The sequence below is a fragment of the Xyrauchen texanus genome, chromosome 2 (assembly GCF_025860055.1).
Source record: "Xyrauchen texanus isolate HMW12.3.18 chromosome 2, RBS_HiC_50CHRs, whole genome shotgun sequence".
Lineage (NCBI taxonomy): Eukaryota > Metazoa > Chordata > Actinopteri > Cypriniformes > Catostomidae > Xyrauchen > Xyrauchen texanus.
The window spans coordinates 2426184-2451336 of record NC_068277.1 but is presented as its reverse complement, the minus strand read 5'-3'; the positions used below and the strand labels follow the sequence as shown (position 1 = coordinate 2451336).

Below are 25153 nucleotides of genomic sequence, written 5' to 3'. Positions count from 1 at the left end.
AATTGAGTAGTTTTTTTAGGAATTGTACTTTTTTAAGTAGTTTAAAAACAGTGTACTTTTACTTTTACTTGAGTACATTTTAAGTGCTGTATCGGTACTTTTACTGCGCTATTTTCCCTGAACCTGCCGTCACTACATTTATATTAATATTTATTATTTTTATAATAAGTCATGTGACTCCATGCGTGATTCCCATCAAATTGCGCGCGGAAAACTTTGCATCAAACCAGCATCAACAGACTTCGAGACACCTGACGCCAATTTATTTTAATCATGGAGGAAGAGCCGGAGGGAGGAGTGGTGGTGGATGCGTCAGCATGCGACAGCTCAAATTCAGCACTTCAGCATCCTTGGCCATACCTGAAAGAGCTGTTTGAAGTGAAGACGAAGAAGGGCAATTGTATGATTATGTCATGCCAACTTTGCTTGCCTAAGCCAGTTTAAATCTCGGCATTCAAGAGTTCTACATCCAATTTGAAAAAACACATTGAGGTAGGTTTCGAATATCTGTTAAGTATAATTTTGTATAAAATTCATCATATAATGCGCATGTTTGTTCATGGGTTTATTATGAGTGTGAATGTTTGACAACCAAAATTATTCTGCCAAAAATAGCACTGTGATCGACACAGATCGAATAAATTTTACCGGACAATGCATGGTGTTTTTGATGACGTGATCATAGCAACCATGATAGCAACCAGCCTAGAGTAAAGGCACGCACACTTTATAATTGTTGCTGGTTACTGTATGATGACAGAAATCATGAACTTGCCTAAACAATTACTAAAAATAAACTGCAGAATGTTACATTTTCTAATACACGCACAAATGGTATGTATTCTGTTAGCACTGCACGAGCTTGCGATGCCATCTGCTCGAAAAACTTAATTTAGTTTGTTTACCGGGCTTCAAAGTGCATTAGGCATTAACCTATCATCATCACTGCTAGATTTTTGTCCCTTACATCAATTTCGTTTAGCATAAACGCATTAACCTCCTTTCTGTTGACTTATTGAAGTGGATATTATTTTAATGTAACATGTTCTCAAATGGCGATTTACTCCCTTTCATAAAACATCAGATTTATGTTTAAATCAAGTTTATTTTTTTAATTGCACGCAAAAATGATCAGTGGTGAAAATTGTGAGTTACTCAATTCTGTATTCTTTTTACAGAGAAAACATCCAATGAAATTAAAGCAGTACAATGAATGCATCTTGAAAAGAAAGAACAGAGGTGTGATTCAGCTGTGAAACAGATGAAGATTAAAGACTTCTCTGTGTCCTGCAGGCAGGTTACTCAGTCCACAGTTGACAGGCTTGTAGTTGATTTTGTCTGTGAAAGCCTTCAGCCCTTTACCATAGTTGAACTTCCTACATTCAAAAATCTAATCTGTACAATGCAACCTAGCTGTACAGTTATGTCCAGACCAACTATGAAGCTGAGAATTGGGGAAGCAGCCGCAAAGATAAAGAAAAACATCATTGCTGAGATGGCAAAAGTCAACTATATAGGTACCACTACTGACTGTTGGACAGCACGACAACAGTTACATTGGTGTAACAGCACACTGGATTGATGAACCTACTCTGGAAAGAAGGTCTGCTTCCATTGCCTTCAGACGCTTGAAAGGTTCACATACATTTGATTTGCTCGCAGGGACCTTGGTTGACATCCACTCGGAATATGGCATCTCAGAAAAAATTGTCAGAACGACAACTGATAGTGGATCAAATTTTATCAAAGCCTTTAGAGTGTATGGTGAACCGAGTCAGCAAGAGTTAATTGATGCTGAGGCTGACTCTGCTGAGGCAGTGACACTGGATGATGAGAATGATGCAAAAGGATTTGAAGTTCAGGACACCTGTTCCATTTTCAACGCTAACAGTGGGTTGGAGTATCATCTACCCAAGCATCAGCGTTGCACGTGTCATCTCCTTAATTTGGTGGCTACTGTGGATGCTTCCAAGGCAGAGGACAGCAGTGAGGTATTTAAGAAGCTTTCCCGTTCAACATTTGCGAAATACCAGGCATTATACAATAAAACCAGCCGGTCTGCCATCAGTGCTGAGATTGTGCAAGAAGAATGTAAGCTGCAGTTCATTCAGCCCAACCACACACGATGGAATTCAGTGTACAATGCTGCAGAGAGTGTAATGCGGATCCTAAAGGAGCAGGGAGAAGCATCCCTTCGGAATGTACACTCACCTAAAGGATTATTAGGAACACCATACTAATACTGTGTTTGACCCCCTTTCGCCTTCAGAACTGCCTTAATTCTACGTGGCATTGATTCAACAAGGTGCTGAAAGCATTCTTTAGAAATGTTGGCCCATATTGATAGGATAGCATCTTGCAGTTGATGGAGATTTGTGGGATGCACATCCAGGGCACGAAGCTCCCGATCCACCACATCCCAAAGATGCTCTATTGGGTTGAGATCTGGTGACTGTGGGGGCCATTTTAGTACAGTGAACTCATTGTCATGTTCAAGAAACCAATTTGAAATGATTCGAGCTTTGTGACATGGTGCATTATCCTGCTGGAAGTAGCCATCAGAGGATGGGTACATGGTGGCCATAAAGGGATGGACATGGTCAGAAACAATGCTCAGGTAGGCTGTGGCATTTAAACGATGCCCAATTGGCACTAAGGGGCCTAAAGTGTGCCAAGAAAACATCCCCCACACCATTACACCACCACCACCAGCCTGCACAGTGGTAACAAGGCATGATGGATCCATGTTCTCATTCTGTTTACGCCAAATTCTGACTCGACCATCTGAATGTCTCTACAGAAATCTAGACTCATCAGACCAGGCAACATTTTTCCAGTCTTCAACTGTCCAATTTTGGTGAGCTCTTGCAAATTGTAGCCTCTTTTTCCTATTTGTAGTGGAGATGAGTGGTACCCGGTGGGGTCTTCTGCTGTTGTAGCCCATCCGCCTCAAGGTTGTGCATGTTGTGGCTTCACAAATGCTTTGCTGCATACCTCGGTTGTAACGAGTGGTTATTTCAGGCAAAGTTGCTCTTCTATCAGCTTGAATCAGTCGGCCCATTCTCCTCTGACCTCTAGCATCAACAAGGCATTTTCGCCCACAGGACTGCCGCATACTGGATGTTTTTCCCTTTTCACACCATTCTTTGTAAACCCTAGAAATGGTTGTGCGTGAAAATCCCAGTAACTGAGCAGATTGTGAAATACTCAGACCGGCCTGTCTGGCACCAACAACCATGCCACGCTCAAAATTGCTTAAATCACCTTTCTTTCCCATTCTGACATTCAGTTTGGAGTTCAGGAGATTGTCTTGACCAGGACCACACCCCTAAATGCATTGAAGCAACTGCCATGTGATTGGTTGATTAGATAATTGCATTAATGAGACATTGAACAGGTGTTCCTAATAATCCTTTAGGTGAGTGTATGTGCAGCATTCAAAATTAAAATGTAAGTCTGTTTGCTCAATCTCACTTTGTTCTAATTGGAATATTAAAGGAATTGTTCACTTAACTGAAAACTGTCACTCACACTCCCTCAAGTTGTTTCAAACCTGTATGAATGTCTGTCTTCTGTTGAACATAAAATAAGATATTTTGAAGAATGTCGGTATTCGGTAACCAAAAAGTTGATGGACCCTATTGACTTCCATTGGTAGGAAAAAAAATAATAATACTGTCAATGGGGTCCATCAAATGTGTGGTTACCAAAATTCTTCAAAATATCTTCCTTTGTGTTCAGCAGAAGAAAAAACTTCATACAGGTTTGAAACAACTTGAGAGTGTGTAAATGACAATTTTAATTCTTAAGTGAACTATTCTTTTAAGATGTTTGTTTTGATTTTGACTTTTATTTATTTATTAAATAGGCTAAATCCTGCTGAAGTTTCTTACCTCTCCGAATACTGCATTGTGATGAAGCCTGTATCCATGGCCTTGAACATCCTTCAGTCCGAAACAAACACTCAGATGGGGTGGCTGCTTCCCACAATCTACCTTCTTGATTCAAAGCTCAAAAAGATGGACGCTTCAGTCAAGGTATGTCTTTCCCTTATTCATGCTCTGCAGCGGGGTCTACAAAAGCGCTTTGGGGAGTTCATGGAAGATCCGGAACTCATCAGTGCTGCAATTCTTCTTCCCAAATTCAAAACGTCATGGACGGACAAGGCCCACATCATAAAAGCAGGTAAGATATTTTGTATAGGAGTACAGATTACTTGATGAAATTGATATTATGCCAATATCTGTTAAAGCGTGAAAACACATGCAGCTTTTTGTTTTTTAATATCAGGCCGGACTCATGGGTACATTTCGCTTAAAATCCCACTTGTTACTGTTGCACTACTGCGTATGGAAAATGTTTGTGTGGAGTTAAACTATAGGTTCAATGTTTATTTACTTGCCTAATCTAGCACAGTCGGACTGTGAAACGATGTTAGAAAAGGCAAGGGTATAGGGTTAAATGCAGCAGTGCTTATGTAGCAAGTGAACGGCTTTATTTAATTTCTAAATTATCCATGACAACCCCAATACTTGGTCCATACAACATAGTTTGACTATCAGCATTATCCACAATTATCACTAATTTCTGTATTATGTGTATATCATAGGTATGGATTACATCCTGCGTCGTCTTGATGCCATGAAGGACACCCAGGAAAATGAATCACAGCGTGTCTCTGACGAGGATGACTTCTTTTCTTCCATTAAGACTGTTCCATCCACAAGAGCATCTGAATTGGATGGATACTTGGCTTGTGCCTCAGAAGAGATGGAACTGCTTCACTCATTTCCTTTGGTGAAAAAGCTAAGCCTTAAACTGAACACACCCTTGCCTGCTTCTGCAGCATGTGAGCGCCTTTTTAGTTGTGCTGGGCAGCTGTTTACACCTAGACGAGCAAGGCTGGACAGTACAAATTTTGAGAATCAGCTCATTGTAAAACTGAACAACAAATTCAAAATGTAAGCTCGTTGTTGACCCCTACATTAAAATCGCTGCAAGTCTGTGTTCATGTTGAGAGACTTTGTCAGTTATTGCATGTTATATTCACTTTATTAATCCAATTTGTGCTACCGGCTCACCTTTTATGTAAAATTGTTAATGTACAAAGCTTTGCAACCTTTTTCAATTAACCTGCAAGAAAACCTCTACAGAATGGTTGTCATAAATGTTACCAGATTATTGGTTGCTTTCTCAAATATTACATGGCTGTATTTTCAGTGCTAGCAGTCAAAAATAAAACTGTTGGAGAAATATTGAAATACTGTTTCTTTTTTCTTTTTCTATGAATCTGTGATAAAAGAGTAAGCTACATTTTCAGTTTGCAGGGTATAAGGTGGACTAAAATCCATAACATAATACTCACTACTCACAACTCTTGAGTACTTTTAAAAGGGCTACTTTTTACTCCTACTTTGAGTAGTATTTAGGACAGGTACTTTTACTCTACTCTCACTACATTTTTTGACAAGTAACAGTACTTTTACTTGAGTATGCTTTTTCAGTACTCTTTCCACCACTGAGTGTAGTGTAGTGTAGTGTAGTGTAGTGTAGTGTAGTGTAGTGTAGTAGGTTTTGACCACTGAGTTGTTTTTCAGCAGTATGGAGTGAGTAATTCATTAATATGGAAGTTAATAGGAGAATTTCTAGAAATTCTCAATTTAAATATTTATATAATTGTAATGCAGTTTTGTATTCAAGTGAAACTTCATATAAACTTTATACATATATATCTTCACGTGCATCACACTGGTTTAGCTGTAGTTAATGTATATTTTGAAGAATGAAGACATCATACATAATAACATTTATATTTCTCAGTTATATGTCAAAAATATACATCTTTTTACATGTATGAACAGCTAACATGGTAACAATGAGCTACAATGTGCTTTTTGATGAAAACAATTGGATTATGAATGTTTTATAAGCATAAAACTTCACCAGATCAAAACTGGCCCGTGAATGCAAAAGCAAAGTGCTTTATACAAATAAATGAACATTCTCAATGTCAATTGAACTTTGCACTCAAATTGTTACTCTGAAAATATAATTTGAGATTTAACATGTTTAATCAAAACAGGAAAAAAATCAAAAAGCAAAGAAGTATCAAATCTTTAAAGATTAAAGTGGAAAAACGTCTTAAAATCACAAAGAGTTGCAATTTACCTGCAACATGAACCGGATTGAAGGTGTAAAACTACTGAAGCACCTGTTCTTCTTCCCCATATATTCATATATGTTTTACTCTACACATATTCCTTTACCTGTGCAACTCTATATACATTACCTTTATGCAAACCTTTTGGCTTATATAAAAGACACTGGTTTAAATTCTGACTTTGCTTGCCATCATTTATAAGGCTCTTATTCAAACACACCACAGAACATGGAAATTGAGCATCACAAAAACAGTAAAGGTGTGGTCACATTAAGCTTTGAGCATGCAAAATGACTTTGGCCACAGCAAACCATGCAGCTTTAAAGTTCGAGAGTTCAAAATAAATGAACTTTGGTATGCAGTACCTATAAGTGGTAAGAATAAGAAAGAGGAGGTTCTAGAAGCAGGTCAAGGTTGGGTCCTGCTGGGTTGAATTATTCATAATTCATCATTGGGACACATGAAAATGGTCTGTGTGAGTTATTATGTGTAGTGGCAGAATATGTGGTGGAACATGTGTTATTGTAGAAAGGGTCAAATTAATAGTACATTTAACCAAACAAGGCCAAAAATAAGGATTTGGGAATGTATTGGGATCCATTACGTAAGTATAATGAAGTGAAATAACTTGTAATTGCACAACAGTCCAGTAGGTGGCGGCATGCACCACGTGTGCGACCCGCCATTAGAGACCATTGGAAGACATTTTGCGTGTTCCCGCGTTTCTGCTTTCCCGCGCTCGCTCGATAATCAGTAGATGTGAATGGAGCGCAAAATCATGTGTGAGGACAGATTAAAACAGGTGTTTCACAACTAATTAATGACTCGTTTGAAACCCTGTGATATCAAAGTGTTGTATCTGGAATTTAGGCTAGTAAATAATTTGAATAATTAAGGGCTAGTCTTAGACACCTAAGAACCCCCCCCCCCCCTCCCCACAGTACTTTCCTAAAAACTGATTCTGAGGTAATTTGATCCAATTTTGAATATATTTTTAAATGTTTCAAATGTATGTAACTAATGAAAATTCCTGAAAGTATCAAAACAAATTAGACAAAATATTTATTTATCATTGTCAGTTTTGTTCAAGGTGATATAATCAAACATTTGTAATGTCCAATAAGGAGGTGTTTAAGGTATTAAAGACAGTTTTTGTGAGTTTTTGAATAGATTTGTTCTGAAGAATGTTGAAAGTGTCTCACATTGACTGATTCAATCACAATAAACATTCATTTGATTATAGAATACTTGAGATGTTAGAAATGTCAAATGTGTCTGAAATGAACAGGATATTGTCACGCTTGTCTGAAGTTATTTTGAGGACGCATTATCTTAATTTATTACTCAAAAAACATCTGGCTGTCTCTGAATTATTTGCATTAATTGATACATTTTTCCCTATAACTATTGCCCCATCCACAGTTTTCCAGACCAACCACTGGGTGCCGCCATGATGACTCTAATGTCCTGTTTTGTGTTTCTGGTCTGGAAATGCCAAGTAAAAACTGCCATGAGCAATCCAGAGGAGAACAACCATTTAAGAGTTACCTGGTGTCAAAATTCAATTCAGGCTCATATCAACTCATAATAATTCATGATATCAACGTATCTAACCTCAGACCGTTGCTTCATGTCATCTACACACTCCGGTGTCTATAAAAAATGGTTATCTGTACTCAGTGAAGAATCGGCATGTTTGTTTGACAATTTTTACAAATGCAACACCTTAAACATTACATTACCCGCTAAAAATATATGCCACATACAAAGTGAGACGCTTCAAACTCATATGTTTTGTAATGATTAAAGTGTATTTTTATAGAGATAGTAAAAGATGACTGAGTTGGACAGGTCAGGTTACATGGAAAGATCAATATATTCCATATTAAAGGAAATGTAATAATTGTCTCCCACAAAACAAATATTTAAAAAATGAGCAGCATGGTCCAGTTTTATGATCAGCCACTAGGGGCACCCTCACTGTGTCTTTGATGGACCTGTACCCCTGACTTTGAACGAGATCATTAGTTTTGCATGAGTGCTCCAGTCCCATTTCCTTGTGCTTTTGCCTAAGGGACGATTCATGCATAACATTTATCACCATTATACAAATAAGCTCGTAACTAGGGTTAAAATGACATCATGTTTGAGTACTAATGTCCTTCTGTCAACATATCATCGAGTTGATTGTGAAAATGAGAGTACTTCTTACAGAAGTATTCTGTTAATGTATTATTACATTTACACTTTAGTAGTTTAAAGTATAACCACTTTAGCAATACTGATTTACTGTTAAGTAGAAAAAGTAGTTCCTTTCACCGTCATCTTGGTAAAAAATCTTAATGATGTTGTTTTGAAATAATAATAAAAACCTCTTCTGTTTATTTTCCGTCTGCTCAGGTTTATATATCAGTTACAGGCAATTTAAAAACATTTGGAAGATTTCCCAACAGGAGGGTTCAGAACATTTGCATCTGAAATAATAGAGCGCAACAGTTTGATTCGGGAAGAACAAATCTCATAAAAAATGTCCATAGTCTAATTTATTTTTACCGATAACTTATTAAACAAAAGAAAGACCTATCATGAGATCCAAGGTTGTTAATCGGTAATATGCTCCTGTAGAAGCATCAGTCCACTTTATGATTTTTTAACACTCGTGTTTAATAGCAGAATTCTTGTTGATGAACTTGGCTTGTTAGTTCCTCATAACTTAAAGAGAAAGATCCACCAATCAGATAATCACATCCAACGAAGTGCGCCAAAAGAGCTTTGCAGTGACCGCTCGCATTGCGCACTGTGAATGACACAATATTTATATATTTATATACACTGTATTAGAGGTTAACTGACGGTGGATTTTGCGGATACTGATAACAAAGATGGTGGAAAAGGCAGATAACTGTCTGATAGTTTTCAAAATCGATTTATATAATTATTTTAGTTTTTTTTGGAGTGGCTTATAGTTTTAGTCTCTATATACTGCAATTAAATTATCCATATATTCTTATATACATATTCATCCATACAAAAAATCAATACAATCCTCTGTTATTTCTTTGGCCCTTTCTCGAGCACATCTGTGCTAATTATTTATTTATTTATTTATACACAGGTGTGATAGTCAACGTCAATACTCACTTAGATACCCAGACCTGCCGATTTATCGGCAGTGGTGGCTCAGTGGTTGAGGCTCAGGGTTACTGATCAGAAGGTTGTGGGTTCAAGCCCCAGCACCACCAAGATGCCACTGTTGGGCCCTTGAGCAAGGCCCTTAACTCAGGTTGCTCCGGGGGGATTGTCCCTGTAATAAGTGCACTGTAAGTTGCTTTGGATAAAAGCGTCTGCCAAATGCATAAATGTAAATGATTTTACATTGGGCTCCTTTTTAATTCATGACTTGGAAATAGATTTGAAATGGCCCCAATCCACAGAATTGGAATGACAGAAAGAGGACTTTACTAAATTGCGATTCAAAGAAATTCGATTGGTTGTACAAGTGGTGGTGCACTGGTCTATTTAAGGTGAAATCAGCCTACAGATGACTTTCTTATAGTTTACTCTGCATATTAGGCTGGGATCCGAGAATTCATTTTAACATCGATTAATTACACATCAAAAAAATGCATTTGGGTATTTTTGAAGATTCTGGGAAATGTTCTTCCGTCATGGTCAATAAAACAAAACCTGATCACATTTACTATAACTGCATTTTTGCTAAATAAGTTTTACGTGCCTCCATCTATGCATTGCAGCACATTACAGGTGAAATAACACTTGAGGTGCATCAGCAATGAGTTTTTATCCCGTTTCACACAAATCACAAGTAAAACTTCAGATTAATCGTTCAACCACACCAGGGCTGGACTGGTAATCTGGCATACCAGGCATTTTCCCGGTGGGCCGATGCACTTTGGGGCCGATCAGGGGAGGACTGGCCATCGGGAAAACCAAGCGGGCCGGTGGGTCGGCCGCGAAACGGGCCACGATAAGCCCCTTTATGCAGACTGGACCACAAAACGGCGCCGCGATATGCAGAAAAGGTAACAGAATCAACTATTGGCTCAACTCAACTTTTGGGAGTTGCACAGTGTCAGAAGACCGGGGTACAAATCAAGCTAAGCAAGTCGACACATGAACTGAAAATATCATAGAAGTGCAGAGAAGTGACATGCTAATGCACATTTGCTTTTATGAAGATATCGGAGAGGTTTAGGTGTGGGATGACACTTAATGTCTGCATTAATCATTTTAAGATAAATGTTGACTTGTGATGGAGGATTGCTAAGCAATGCACTGGTTAGTGTGGTCCAGAAGCTCCTGCTACTTCAGAGCTCGAGTTGAAGCTGCTTCATCGAGCCCCTCCACCGTGGAGAGCAAGCCAAATAAAAATTAACCTTAATAGTTTCAAGTTAATATGGGCAAATTAACTTGTGAATGCGGATGAATTGCGAGCTACCTTGCTTCGTATCTTTCAAACAATTTCAAAACGAGCAACAGGTAGCGGCTGCAGTTCACTTAACGGCCACAGGTGTCACTAATAATAAGACTTTCTGAATCTGACACACTGCACATTCGTTTACCCCATCCAGTCCTTTGCAAAGCATGCTGGTAAATGGAAATACCCTGCCCAGTTTCATCAATACTACAAAAAGTATTTATGTATCCACAACTCAAATGGATTCATTAAACGTACGTTTTTTTAATGTAATTGTATAGAAGGTAATGAAAACAAGTCGTTTCTTTAGTACATTTTAATTAAGTAAACCAAACAACCCGCAAACATATTTTTTTAGTGTAACAGACTATTTCATAAATATGTCTTTATATTACCTACTTGTGTTCAGAATCCAGATCTACATTGAAACGAGTCACATTTTTGACTCCAAAGTTGCAGATTGTTTAAAGTGAAATAAAAAAACAATTTTTTTCAACATTCGTTGAAATGCAGTTATAGTAAATGTGATCAGGTTTTGTTTTATTGACCATGACGGAAGAACATTTCCCAGAATCTTCAAAAATACCCAAATGCATTTTTTTGATGTGTAATTAATCGATGTTAAAATGAATTCTCGGATCCCAGCCTAATATGCAGAGTAAACTATAAGAAAGTCATCTGTAGGCTGATTTCACCTTAAATAGACCAGTGCACCACCACTTGTACAACCAATCGAATTTCTTTGAATCGCAATTTAGTAAAGTCCTCTTTCTGTCATTCCAATTCTGTGGATTGGGGCCATTTCAAATCTATTTCCAAGTCATGAATTAAAAAGGAGCCCAATCTTTTGTCCAGCCCTGCAATGTTAACTTTGGTTTGAAGTTATAAAGAATCTTGGGACCTCTCAGACCCCATAGAGAACATGGCCGCTGTTATAAAATACTAGTATAGGTTATGAAAGAGTATACGCAATTAATAAATACAAATGTATGAATTAAAACAATGGTTCTAATCTCCAGATGCAGCAGAAACTGAGAGCAGCGGATGCCAAGTTGGCATGACGAGAGCAGCTAAATGAAATGGTGTTAACTCCAAGACATTCACTTTAAAAGGAGAAAATGATTACATATTAAAATGCATGAACTAGAATGAAGTATAGCTTCTAATATGTGGTGAACATTATACAAGAAACAACCAAAGATTTGTGATTTTAAAACACTTTTTAAAGAGTTTATAATTAAGATTCATTTCAGTTAAGATAAATAAATTGTGTACAAAGTAATTAAATACACATTTTTAATTATAATGCCTATAATGATATCTGTGAACTATTTACTGTAAATGTAGTATGATGGGAAACTTATACAGTACTATTATATGTATAGTTGACATTATAATTTTACAGTATGTTTTATGTTGATTTTTAAGCTTTTATTTTCCCTTAACTGTCACAAATAATTAAAGTAACAAGTGAGCTGATCAGAAGTGGAGCTCATTTTTTATGAGTTTACTAAAATGTGTTGAATTGATAACTGAATGCTGCGAAAATGCTAAAATACACCAGCAGTCACCAGGGACGGATTATGGGGCCAGTGCCCAGGGGCCCTTGACTAACGGGGGACATCCTGAAAGTTGTGCGATCTTGTTTGGTGATCCCCTGCTCGAAATCCATTTTGGGCCAAAAATGGATGCACAAACTTCAACATATGGATTAAGTCAATTAATCCATAAAAGTAGGCACAAATAGCAACACATTTATGTCCACTGTAAAAAACGGTTTCATCTTGTGTAACTTGATGAAAAACCCCAAAAAAGGATCAATAACATTAACCACAATGTTTTATTTATTTTGTAAATTACCTGTAAGTGTAACATTGTTGCAATGAGAGGCAGACAAAGACGAGATGATGGGAAGAACCCGAGTTTATTTACAAAGTGAAATCCAAAAACCATAAATCCAACGTGAAAACAAACAGACTTGACATGAAAGAACAATGACACAACATTACACCAACACAATGGCAAACATGTGGGCTTAAATACATGGACATGAGCAAACACATGACAATGACAACCAATAACAAAACTAAACTAATAACAAGATCACAAGACTATTAAAAATGAACCAATGAAAAGACAAGACTAATAATCAAGTTACTCAAACAATGATCCAATGAAAACAAAACACATGGACAGAGGAAACACGTGACATGAACATATGAACACAAACACATTTAACGTGACAGCAAGTGAATCTCCATCTCGCAGAGTTCAATATTAAATTGTGAGAGTGTGCAAGTTTTGAAATTGCTCAACCTGGTCGAGATGAGAGTGGCCGACTAGGCACAGGTCCTTAACGCTCAACCCTCATTTAACATCAACTATGTCTGGGTGAATCGGTTTAATGTCACATGACTCCAGTCTTGTCCTGAACAAGTGCCATTGATGTTGTGAAAGAATATGCAAACATCCCCTTCATTCTTCATTCTTTTGCATTTGATGAGCATCATTAGCTGAACAAACGATTACATCAGAAATCCCTAATGATGCTCATTTTACAGACAAAAGGGAATATGATTCATTGGGAAAATGGGTGTGTGTCCCCTTGGTCAGGTATATTTCCAAGCAAGGTGCATCTCTACTTATTACAACTTCAATAATGGACATCTCAACAGTGATGGAGCCTAGACTGATTCATCTGTTGTTGATCTCAGGTGAGTGTATTACAAGAATTTAACTTTCTAAGAAGTATAACTTTGAGTATCTTAATGATTAGAAAAGAACATTTGGTCTTGATTTGACACATTTATTTTCGTATCCTCCCTTCAGTTAGTTCTTTTAGACGATCTGAATGAGCTGAAATGTAGTTTCAATATGCAGGTTGGAATGTGTTGTGTAATGAACTCACTCCATTTCTTTAACAGGATTTCTCTCGGTCAGTGAGTGCTCCTCACGTGACTATGTTCTGATCCAGGAGCTTAAAACGTGGAACGAGGCTCAAGCGTACTGCAGACAGAACCATGCTGACCTGGCCATTGTCCAAAGTGAGCAGGACAGGGAAAAAATCAAAAAAATATCACCTAACAAAGCTTTGCTATTATGGATCGGACTGTATGATGATGTGAATAGCTGGCGTTGGTCTTTTAATAATGAAAACGTTATGTTTACAAGATGGGATTTTATTCAGCCAGACAACGTGGGAGGAAACCAAGTTTGTGGATCTCTTCGACCAAATGGAAACTGGCACGACCTTAACTGTAAAAACCAGTGTGTCTTTTTATGTCAAACCGGTAAGCCTCTGCAAATGCACATTTTCTGTAGGAACACCTGCATTACTGAAAGTATATTCATGAAAAGTGACTATTAAAGGGATAATTCTCACATAACGTATGCACCCTCATGTCTTCCCAGATGTGTATGACTGAACACAAACTAAGATTTTTAGAAGAATATTACAGATGTCACATCTTGCCATTGCAGTCTAGGCACGATCATGATTTCAAGCTCGATTACACTTTCTAGTGCTTGACGCATGTGTTTAATGGTAGCCAGCTGGTATGTGATAGCTGTGCAGTGTGTAAACCTCACTCTCCTGCCGTTAAGAGATGCTCTAGTGACTGAAGCTAGAGGCCCTGGCTTTTATAGCCTCCTTGCTAGCGAGTCCGAATCCCATGCCGGGGATGGCCTCTTGGAGCAGGTCATGCAGGACCGATTAAAGTAGTGCCGTGACCCAGATGGGAGTGCAGTTTAGGGGAGGTGAGTGTGAAGGTAGCCCGTTGGTACGTGATAGGTAGTCAGTTTGATAGCTGTGCAGTGTGTAAACCTCAGTCTCCCGGCCTTAAGAGACTCACTAGGGACTGAGACTAGAGGCTGTAGCCTTTAGCCTCCTCGTTAGCACGTCCGCCTCCCATGCCAGGGATCACCGGTTCGAATCCCACTTGGGGCAGTCAAGTAGGACCGGTGACATGTGCATAACACTAGATGGCACTATAGGATATTTTGGTTTGTTCTCACCCAAAACCAACTGGCTACTGTGGCCTAACAGCTATCTGTTATTATATAAAGTGTGCGTTGTTATCAGAACTGTGTTCGAATACAGAAATGTTCGCTCAGTCTTTCCTAATAAGCGAACTCTGATATTCACAATATATTAAATGAATCAGGGGTTTTGGAGATAGTAAACACTGCAATAATGCCTCTTTTGCTTGTGTTGTTCCTTGTTGTGAGATAATAGAGATGAGAAGAGGCCAAATTTCGTAGTGTAACAAAGCTTTTGAATCTCTGAAGGAAACCTCCAATTGAGAAAGTTTACCAATAGTGATTCTGTTTCACAGGAGGACAGCCAGAACTCGTTTCTCAAAAGACATCCTGGTTTGTTGCTCAGAATTACTGTAGAGAACATTACGAAGACCTGTTCACCGTGAAGACCAATGAAGAGAATCAGCAGCTCACCTCAATGATTCAGGATTACTCTTGTGCCTGGATTGGTTTATTCAGAGACTCGTGGATGTGGTCAGACAAGACCACCGTAAATGCTTCCTCTTTGAAATGGTTGTCAGGGCAACCAGATAATTTTCTTGGGGATGAAAACTGTGCTGCTGTAGATTTTCTTGGTATGATGTCTGATACGTCATGCTCAGAACTACTTTTCTTTGCCTGCAACAAAATACGTAAGTTTAAGTGTTTTTCTTCATGATCATTTTGGGTTGTCACTATGTCTAGTTTTATACATTTTCTAGCCATAAAATCCCAATGTAAGATTAAAATGGTAAAAACTAGATTTACAGTAGCTCAGAAGGGAAGGGTCTTGATATACAATAATTTGTGGTGTTTGCAGACAGACAGACAGATATCGATCAAGCAATGTCCTAGAACAATTTAGCAAACACATAACAACACTCTTGCATTGTGACGGCGAGTTTGGCACAAGAATGAACCCCTCACATGTTGTAGAAAATGATCAAGTATAGTTTATGTTTGGCTTTGAATTTTTTCAGCCTCAGTCCCCCCAGGATATGTGAAGCGACAGATATTAAGACTGGAAGTGAAAGCTGGAGATAATGTCACTGAGCAAGATATTAAATCAGTCATGTTAAAGGAGGTGAGCCTAATCAATTCAATTCATTGTGTAGCGCTTTTCACAGCAGCTATCGCCACATCTGTATTGCTACTGTAATGTAAACATGTTCAATTAATTATTGTTTTTATTTGTTTTTCTCTGACCTAATTAAACCCAATAGACATTTATTATTAAAGCTTTATTATGGGGATAAAACACAAATCTCACAAATGCACGCATCAGAATGCTCAAATAAGACTTTTCCAGTGGTATTCTGCTTTGAGGATGTCCGTGAATGAGCTTTTGCATTTTTGGATAGATTTGACTCTTGTTCCGCGGCGTTGATTCACAAAGCAAGCTAATCTCGATGTGTTCAACATTGTGTGCGTTTGCGAGACGTAAATGTTTCATCTCCATATTTATCCTTCTAGTTTATCGAGGTATGATCATCAAAGTACTTTTCAGGGAGGTGATTATTGTTTTGGATAGGAACACCGTTCCCTGTTTGGGGAGACAAAACATGAAAGACTATCACTGCAATCTAGCAAATATATTTACATTTATGTATTTGGCAGATGCTTTTATCCAAAGTGACTTACAGTGCACATATTACAGGGACAATCCCCCCGGAACAACCTGGAGTTAAGTGCCTTACTCAAGGACACAATGGTGGTGACTGTGGGGATTGAACCAGCAACCTTCTGATTACCAGTTCTGTGCTTTAGCCCACTATGCCACCACCACTCCCCCCTTTATATATAAATATATAAAGAATAAACTCAATGGTTCTGATCCTCAGATAAAGCAGAGACTAGGAGAGAAGGGGATGTCCGAGGATTTCAAGTTGGCATGGCGTGTGCAGTCAAATGGATTGGTGTTCCAGAAAATTCAGAATGGATCATCAGAGATGACCGAAGAACTTTAATAGAAGATGATGGTTACAAACTGAATGGAGTAGTATTTGTAGTTTTATATGACAGGAAAGAGAACAATATACTTAGTCACTTTCTGCATGTTTTAGAATGAATATTTAGTTAATTTAATTAAACATATTAATTAACTTTGAGTACAATGATGAAATGCATATTTTTCTTAAATGTAATGCTTTTTGCTCTTAACTCTTGTAGTTACGGAAAGATTATCATTGTATATTCAACTCATTGTTTATTATTACAAATGTTGTAAAATGTATTATTACATTTTAGAATAGTTGTAAAGACATTCAAACTGAAATAAAGAAAATGTTAAATCAAAACAATCAAAATGTAATCAATGCTGAAATGTAGGAGGTCTGTGTATCTCAGCGAGTATTGACGCTATCACACCTGGAGTCGTGAGTTTGAATCCAGGGCGTGCTGAGTGACTCCAGTCAGGTCTCCTTAGCAACCAAATTGGCCCGGTTGCTAGGGAGGGTAGAGTCACATGGGGTAACCTCCTCGTGGTCGCTATAATGTGGTTCTCGCTCTCGGTGGGGCGTGTGGTGAGTTGTGCGTGGAGGCCGCGGAGAATAGTGTGAAGCCTCCACACGCGCAATGTCTCCACGGTAACGCGCTGAACAAGTCACATAATAAGATGCGCGGAATGACGGTCTCAGATATGGAGGCAACTTAGATTCGTCCTCCGTCACCCGGATTGAGGCGAGTCACTACACCTCCGCTTCTGAGACGTCAATCCGCGCATCTGATCATGTGACTCGTTGTGCATGACACCGCGGAGACTCACAGCATGTGGAGACTCATGCTACTCTCCACGATCCACACACAACTCACCACACGCCCCATTGAGAGAACCACTAATCACGTAGTGATTTGTCCAGCGTGTTTCGCAATAAATCACTCAAATTTTAATTTATAGTTTGTCCTCACTGGAATTAAGGGACCTAATGCACGAGTGTTGCTTAAATTACTTTAGAAATGTAATCAACTACAAATTCCTATTTACCTGTCTAAAAAATTGTAATCGGATTACTTTATCGAAAAATGTATCACATTCCTAATTACAATACTTTCTAGAAATCTTTCCATTGTAAAGTTTTTTGTTTTTCCCGTCAATCAGTTCCAAATAATGTCTTGATTGTTCTCGTTATGGGGTGCACAGATTCAATGTAATGCACTACAGATTTGTAATCTGATTACATTAATTACCACATGGAAAAACAATTCACAACTTTACTTTCAATTGACATTTTCTAAAACCCCTACACTGTAAATCAAGAGTATTACTGTCAGATTAAACTGTAAAAACTAAAGAAAACTGTCATTAACTTTACCATAATTAACATCTATTATTGTAATTATGCAAGAAATCTCCCTATAATTCTATCAAATCTTTAAAACATTTATTAAATGTTAGAATAGAGTCATTTATATTTAAAAGACAAGAAAAGAAAGGTTTAAGAACAGATGATTAATACTGTAAAATATCATGTAAATCTAAGAACATTCATATATAATACACAAAAAACATGAATGAACTGTCAGAACTGTTGTTTTGCACATCATATAAAAATGTTTATTGATTCTTTCAAAAGTTCATTTTGTTCATTCAGGCCAAATAATTTTTAATTGGTGTTATAAGTTATATTTTGGAGTGAGTGATCGGGGAATGTAATGATGGTAATTTATGTCATATAAATGTAAGGAAGCGTAAAACACAGTTATTAACTCTTTGCATTGAACTCTATTGTTTTATAACATGAAATGCACTTATTTAACAATCAAATCTTTAAATTCATAAAGTGAAAGTCAAAATCTGGATAGTCAATACCGGTGTTCTTTCAGTTTATGTGTGTATATAGTGGTTAAGATATGCAAAATCACAAAATATTCAGTGGCGGAGCTTGAGGGGTGTTCGTGGCCACCATGGACCGAAGTCTGACCACCCCATTGGCCACCCCACTCGCAATTGCTTTTTTGGTCATTTGTTTGGCACAATTTAGTTCTTTACAGGTGAAATCATCTCCGTAACATGTGCGCACTCCAAGGTCGCCAAACCTCTCCATCACAGGTGTCTATTTTCATGTCTGTACTTTAATGTCATGTTTCAATGTATGATTCTTTTCCTGTGTCGGTGAAAACGTGATTTCACATGCAAATAATTCCCTTCTTCCTCTGAATGGATTATTGTATATTTGTGAAAACACATTTGATGTGCACCATTAGTTGAGGAAATTTTCACTTCATAAATCCCTAATGACTTCTGTCATAGACTATAGACAATACTGATTTAAATATGCAAATGAATATGGGCATGTATTTACACCTGCTCAGAAATATATTTCAAAACAAGCTGCATATCTCTATATTAGTTCATGTTTTGCTCTCGTGTGGAGAACTTAACCAGTGCATCTAATCTCAACAGCGATGGAGCACAAAATGATTCGTCTGTTTTTGTTCTCAGGTGAGTGTGTGTGTGTGTGTGTGTGTGTGTGTGTGTGTGCATGAATGTGTGCTGATGAACCCAAATGTATTTTTTTGTTTTAAACAATGTATATTTTTATGCAATGTTTGCATTGCCAGTATAAAGATACTTTTTATATATGCTTGTTAAAGTGTGTCAATTATACCAAACAAACATTAGCAAAACTGTTATATTTTGATTTGTACAAAAAACTGCCCAAAAATAATACATGGGAGGAATATATATTTATGTGTAGCCTGTATACTTTGCAGTTGATTAGCATAATTAATCATATCAATTATGCATGGATGGTTCCTTTTATTTCAAACACATAAAAACATTAAAAATATCAAAAACATTATTTCTTGGACAGCTTTCCTCTCAGCCGTTCCATGTTCCTCACACGAGTATGTTCTGATCCAAGAGTATAAAACATGGAAGGATGCTCAAGCGTACTGTAGAAAGAACTATTCTGACCTGGCCACCGTCCAAACTGATGAAGATGGGAACAAAATCAATAAATTATCAATTGACCGAGAGGCGTACAGTTGGATCGGACTGTATGCTGATGTGAATAGCTGGCGTTGGTCTTTTAATGATGAAAATGTCACGTTTCTAAAATGGGATTACGATCAGCCAAACAATTTGGGAGGAAAGCAATATTGTACAGCTCTACAAGCAAATGGATACTGGTGGGATGAATACTGTGATTTCAGATGTGGTGTTCTTTGCAAAAGTGGTAAGTCTTAACTGACATATATACGACATGTAACTCCTACAGAACATTCTCACACTATATTCATGAAAGTTGATATCAAACATAACAATAAGCTTGTAACAGTTAACATGAACTGACAATAAATAATTACTCTTGGGTAGTGTTGATTTGTATATCCATAAATGTTTTAATTGTGAGCTGTATATGTTAACATGAATGTATAATGAATGACGATGATGTATTAGTAGTTGGCATATTTGTATAAATGTATTTGACACTTTTCAGGAAAATCAAGAATGAGAATTCAATCAACTGAATCAGTGAGCCCGTTTACATGCACAACCGTAAATCTCTCTTGCTCTGTCGCACTGCCATCTCCAGTCGGCCTTTATTCCTCTCGGGGGCTTGATTAGCCTCCGCCCTGCCACATTTCTCCCTTGTTCTCTCATGCCGGGGCCTGATGTACATCCCACCCCTCTTTCCCTGGGGAGGGGCGTGCCTTATGCCCCGTCTGCCGGCAGGTAATCCCCATCTACCATGGATGAGGGAGGGGACAAGGGGAGGGAAACAAAAAAAGTGTGACATCTACACGCCTTAACGGCTATCGTGCCAAATTAACAAAACATTTAAATATAAAATAGAGGGAAAGGCCAACACAGAGCGGCAGTGGGAGAGAGAGAGGAGAGAGAAAATACAAAAAAACGTACTCGCCGGTTTTCCGATAAGCCATAGCTTGGTCCTCGGCCACTCCTCCACCCTCTAATGCATGACGGCCGTGCCTCCCCTGGCGGATTGGAGGCAGTCCTCTGGCCCCTGGCAGCAGTAACCGCTCCAGGCGGTTGGTTGGGAGCCCCTCCTTCCCTCGTGGGCAGCAGCCATTCCTCCGATTCCTGGCGGCCGGGCTCCTCCGTCCTCCGGGGGATGGCCGCGGCTGCTCCTTTGGGGTGGATGGTAGTGTCGAGAACTCCGCTACGGTGCATCCATCCTTCTTCCTGGGTTTCGGCACCAGTGGAAAGGGATCAGTGGATAGGAGGAGGCGAGAACCGCCTTTACAATATAAATAATAGTTTAATATAAAACTGAAACAAAAAGTGTCAGACAGCTGTCCGTAGATCTCTCTCTCTCTCGCACTGCAGTGTCCAGTCAGCCTTTATCCCTCTCGAGGGCTAATTAGCCTGATTAGGGCCGGATGTGCGGAATTACGACCCGGCTCTGCCCTCCGCCCTGCCACAAACACCAGTAAAGGGGTCTACATGGCGTGCAAAATTGGCGTAATGGGCAAAAATCTACCTCTGTTGACCGGTTAATTCATAAGCCGTTTATGGCCTTTACGCCGATACATAACCGCACGTGTTGTCAGCTTATTAAACATAAAAGGTATAAGAATTGCATGTAAACACGCTCCGTGAATAGAGAATGTGAAGTTTGTAATTCTGATCTTTTAAAGCAGAAGGACCAAACGTTGTGCTTGTTACGGATCCATTGATGACCTGGTTCGAAGCTCAGAGTTACTGTAGAGAAAATTACATAGACCTGTTGACGGTGAAGACCAAAGAAGAGAATCAGCAGCTCACCTCGATGATTCAGAAGTACCCTTGTGCCTGGATTGGTCTATTCAGAGACTCGTGGAAGTGGTCAGACCAGACCAGCACAACCCTTTCCTCTCTGGGATGGGAGTTCAGTGAACCAAATAATATGTTAGGGAATGAAAACTGCACTGCTATAAATTATGATGGTCAGATTGCAGATAAAATGTGCTCAAGACAGTTTTTCTTCTTTTGCAATGTGGGTGAGTTAAAGTGTTTTTATCAATATTGTTTCTGTGCATGCTTTCATACATTTTCTAACCATTCCATATTATTTTTCCCACAGTAAAGGTGACTCAACAGATACTACGACTGGAGGTGAAAGCAGGTGATAATGTCAGCGAACAAGCGATTAAAACAGCCGTGTTAAACAAGGTAAACCAATAAGTTGACTGGCACCACACCTGCAATATTACTCCACAGTAGTCTCAATAAAGATGTAATGAAAGACTGTGATTGTCATCCTCAGATAAAACAGGAACTAGGAGAGAAGGGGACGTCAGAGGACTTCAATATCACATGGCGAGAGCAGACGAATGGAATGGTGTTCCAGAAACTTGAGAATGGATCATCAACAATAAAAGATGAACTTTAAAAGAAGAAGCTGATCACATATTTCAACTAATTTCTCATTTGTAGTGAACATTATATTAGGAAGAACCCACACTTTTCGAATTAAGCTTAGTTATGTGGTGATGGCGTAGTGGGTTAAAGCAAATAACTGGTCATCAGTAGGTTGCTGGTTCAATCCCCACAGCAATCACCATTGTGTCCTTGAGTAAGGCACTTAACTCCAGGTTGCTCTGGGGATCAGATGCTTTTATCCAAAGTGACTTACAGTGCACTTATTACAGGGACAGTCCCCCCGGAGCAACCTGGAGTTAAGTGTCTTACTCAAGGACACAATGGTGGTGACTGTGGGGATCAAACCAGCAACCTTCTGAGTACCAATGTATTATACAGTGCACTTATTACAGGCACAATCCCCCCGGAGCAACCTGGAGTTAAGTGTCTTACTCAAGGACACAATGGAGGTGACTGTGGGGATCAAACCAGCAACCTTCTGAGTACCAATGTATTATACAGTGCACTTATTACAGGCACAATCCCCCCGGAGCAACCTGGAGTTAAGTGTCTTACTCAAGGACACAATGGTGGTGACTGTGGGGATCAAACCAGCAACCTTCTGAGTACCAATGTATTATACAGTGCACTTATTACAGGCACAGTCCCCCCGGAGCAACCTGGAGTTAAGTGCCTTACTCAAGGACACAATGGTGATGGCTGTAGGGATCAAACCAGCAACCTTCTGATTACCAGTTATGTGCTTTAGCCCACTACACCATCACCACTCCACCATATTCAATGCTTTGTCCCTAATAATATATTTTTTGTAATTGTAAATTTAAGTAGTAAAAGGAATATTCCATGTTCAATACAACTTAAGCTCAGTCGACAGCTTTTGTGGCCAGTACCGCCGCTCCGTATAAGCAGACTACGCTGTCTGTGTTGGGCACCATCTTACTCTAGGAGGGCACCAGAAAGTCCACCGGCTACCCTTACTCGCACACTATACCATATTAAAGGACCCGAAAGCCATTGATCGAATCGCCCTCATATCATGCGAACTGCCCCCCCACACACACACACACACACACACACACCCCTTGTCCACCTGGAACTCTATGTAGGGCATCAATTTGGCCAACAGCGGCCCTGTTTGTGGCAATTACCACAAAACATAATTTTGACTTATTCCTTGTTGAATTCATTCATTTATTTTAAAGCAAAAAGGTGGTTTCAGTAAAACATTTACAATGGCAGTGAATGTGGCCAGTCTGTATGTGTTTAAGTTTACGTGTTAACGGGAGTTTGGTGTGATAAAATCTCTTGCAAAGTTATCCAACATTACATCATCGTTGTGATGACAACGCAACGCTGCTAACCCCTGTAAGCAATTTGAACATACTTAAACCATGTAAAACAAGATTTAAATACACTAAAATCATATAAACAGATTTACATTTTTGCTATAATTTGTATATGTTTATGGACCCCCGTTGTCTTACTGTACGAGTTGTACTTTTAAACGAGAGATATCAAAATAATTGTCTGTGTCATCCTACAAATGCTGTTGATTGAGCGTAACTTATATTGAACCCGGAACATTCTTTAAATGGTTGTTGGTGATTTTGTAGTTTGCTTTAGTGACCAAAACAATGTTAAATGCTAATCTTATAGTTTTAAGTTTGAGTTATAATAAGTTATAATATTACTTATATATGAATGTTTAAGATGGATTTGAATAAAGACTTGGCCAATGCATTGAACCATATAAAGTTTACTGGCCTTGCAATGAGTTGCTTCTTCAAAGCTCGACAGTTAGCTAACAGTGTAAAGTTCTCCAAAAAAGACACAAGGCATAACTTTTCTTGGGTTCCACGAAGAAACTTTACTTTTCTTATTATACTGTAAAACTGTAACAGAGCAAAAGACAAACAGAAATGAGATCAAACCAATACAGATATCTAAAGTACAGAATTTATAGCAACAGAAATGCTAAGTCATAACTAATAGCCATGCTAACTATCAATTTAGTAATTTGACATGAGAAAACTCCAATAAACAAAAGATATGCCAAGTACAATTACTTTTAACATTTTTTAGTAATATGTACAGTACTTACGGACAAATAGTATCCAAGGCAACGATGTAAAAGGAAAAAATGCAGCAGGAGAAATCATCACTGGCACTCTGCAGTACACTCAACTAACTGATGATGGAAATTTACCTCAGAAACTTAAACTAAAGCTACTGCTGCTGGTTAGCCAAACGGGGGCACTGTTGCACACACAATTATGTAAACAAACTCTTCATTTACTTCAGAGGTCAGAACATAAAGCGTCGGCGTTACCCTTGTCGTTACCTTGCGTTTGTAATGCGGTACACAAAGAACTACATGTTTTCATGTTTTCTTACAGCAAACTCGTAACATCGCCCTTCTGTGACACTATCCACAATGCTTTTAATGTGGAGGTCAACATGCCGCTTGACCTGTTGAGCAGTGCACCGAAGCCTCACGCGAGTCATGTGGAAAGTCTTCACCGAAAAACCTTTCAATTGTGTCAATTTAAGAGTTTAAACTGAACATAAAGTGGACATAATCTATAAAACTTGAGCGTAAAGTCTTTTAAAGAAAACTTTACTTTTCAGTTCATATTGAACTCCAACTGAGGACAGAAAAGAAATTTGCTCCATCGTGAATGTATTTGGGATTGTCGAGGACGCACACATGAGCCTCAACACTTCACAACGATGATGTCAATTATAATCATTGAGTGAAAGATCTGCTTTTTTAATTATTGCTACATGACAAATAGCTGAAAGTGACAACAAACACAACAACCATCATCATCAATAAAAACAGTGAAATAAAAGACAGTAACGCTGAAATCAATTGTTTAAACCTTTATTGTATTGTGTAAATTCACAGTTGTGTAGCAGAGAAACGTTGTGTTCGCAATACAAGATGGTCTTGATTTAATCTCTCTGTGTACATGTTAATAAAGTAATAATCTGATCAGATGTGAAGTTACGTTGAACTTAAATGTGTTGAATTGATATGGGTTGCTTTAACACCAGTGTGAGTGCTGTCTTTGTGACCTCCTGGTAGATGCAAATGTTTACACAAACAATACTTCATTTAAATGTATTTTATTTATTCAGTTGGTTTCAGTGTTGAGCTCATTTTCAAACCACCGATGTACAAATAACCGAATTCGCTCAAGTGGTT

At 38.4% G+C, this 25153-nt stretch overlaps 2 protein-coding genes and 1 long non-coding RNA gene across 4 annotated transcripts; all 3 read left to right on the top strand.

Moving 5' to 3' along the window:
* Nucleotides 1-315: 315 nt before the first annotated feature.
* On the top strand, nt 316-5225 carry LOC127662614 (uncharacterized). The gene is made up of 3 exons (XR_007972904.1): nt 316-492; nt 1179-3450; nt 3869-5225. It is a non-coding gene; the product is annotated as an uncharacterized LOC127662614 (long non-coding RNA).
* Nucleotides 5226-13266: 8041 nt separating this feature from the next.
* LOC127619184 (C-type mannose receptor 2-like) lies at nt 13267-16777 on the top strand. Its single transcript, XM_052091982.1, has 5 exons — nt 13267-13312; nt 13523-13888; nt 14933-15268; nt 15596-15699; nt 16457-16777. The coding sequence occupies exons 1-5, from the start codon at nt 13276-13278 to the stop codon at nt 16580-16582; spliced, it is 969 nt and encodes a 322-aa protein (XP_051947942.1). The 5' UTR covers nt 13267-13275; the 3' UTR covers nt 16583-16777.
* A 2207-nt stretch (nt 16778-18984) lies between these two features.
* On the top strand, nt 18985-22034 carry LOC127652203 (macrophage mannose receptor 1-like). Of its 2 annotated transcripts, none has more exons than XM_052138342.1 (5): nt 18985-19056; nt 19430-19795; nt 21225-21563; nt 21647-21735; nt 21830-22034. In XM_052138342.1, the coding sequence occupies exons 1-5, from the start codon at nt 19020-19022 to the stop codon at nt 21953-21955; spliced, it is 957 nt and encodes a 318-aa protein (XP_051994302.1). In that variant the 5' UTR covers nt 18985-19019; the 3' UTR covers nt 21956-22034. The 2 variants fall into 2 exon arrangements, with proteins under 2 accessions (XP_051994302.1, XP_051994295.1); XM_052138335.1 differs by having other exon boundaries at nt 21222-21563.
* The last annotated feature ends 3119 nt before the right edge of the window (nt 22035-25153 follow it).

Coding starts and splice junctions, on each gene's coding strand:
- LOC127652203 (XM_052138335.1), top strand. CDS start 19,020: ATGGAGCACAAAATGATTCGTCTGTTTTTGTTCTCAG. Junction 19,796..21,221: donor TGGTGTTCTTTGCAAAAGTG/GTAAGTCTTAAC, acceptor GATCTTTTAAAG/CAGAAGGACCAAACGTTGTG. Junction 21,736..21,829: donor AAACAGCCGTGTTAAACAAG/GTAAACCAATAA, acceptor TGTCATCCTCAG/ATAAAACAGGAACTAGGAGA.
- LOC127619184 (XM_052091982.1), top strand. CDS start 13,276: ATGGAGCCTAGACTGATTCATCTGTTGTTGATCTCAG. Junction 13,313..13,522: donor TCATCTGTTGTTGATCTCAG/GTGAGTGTATTA, acceptor TTTCTTTAACAG/GATTTCTCTCGGTCAGTGAG. Junction 15,700..16,456: donor AATCAGTCATGTTAAAGGAG/GTGAGCCTAATC, acceptor TCTGATCCTCAG/ATAAAGCAGAGACTAGGAGA.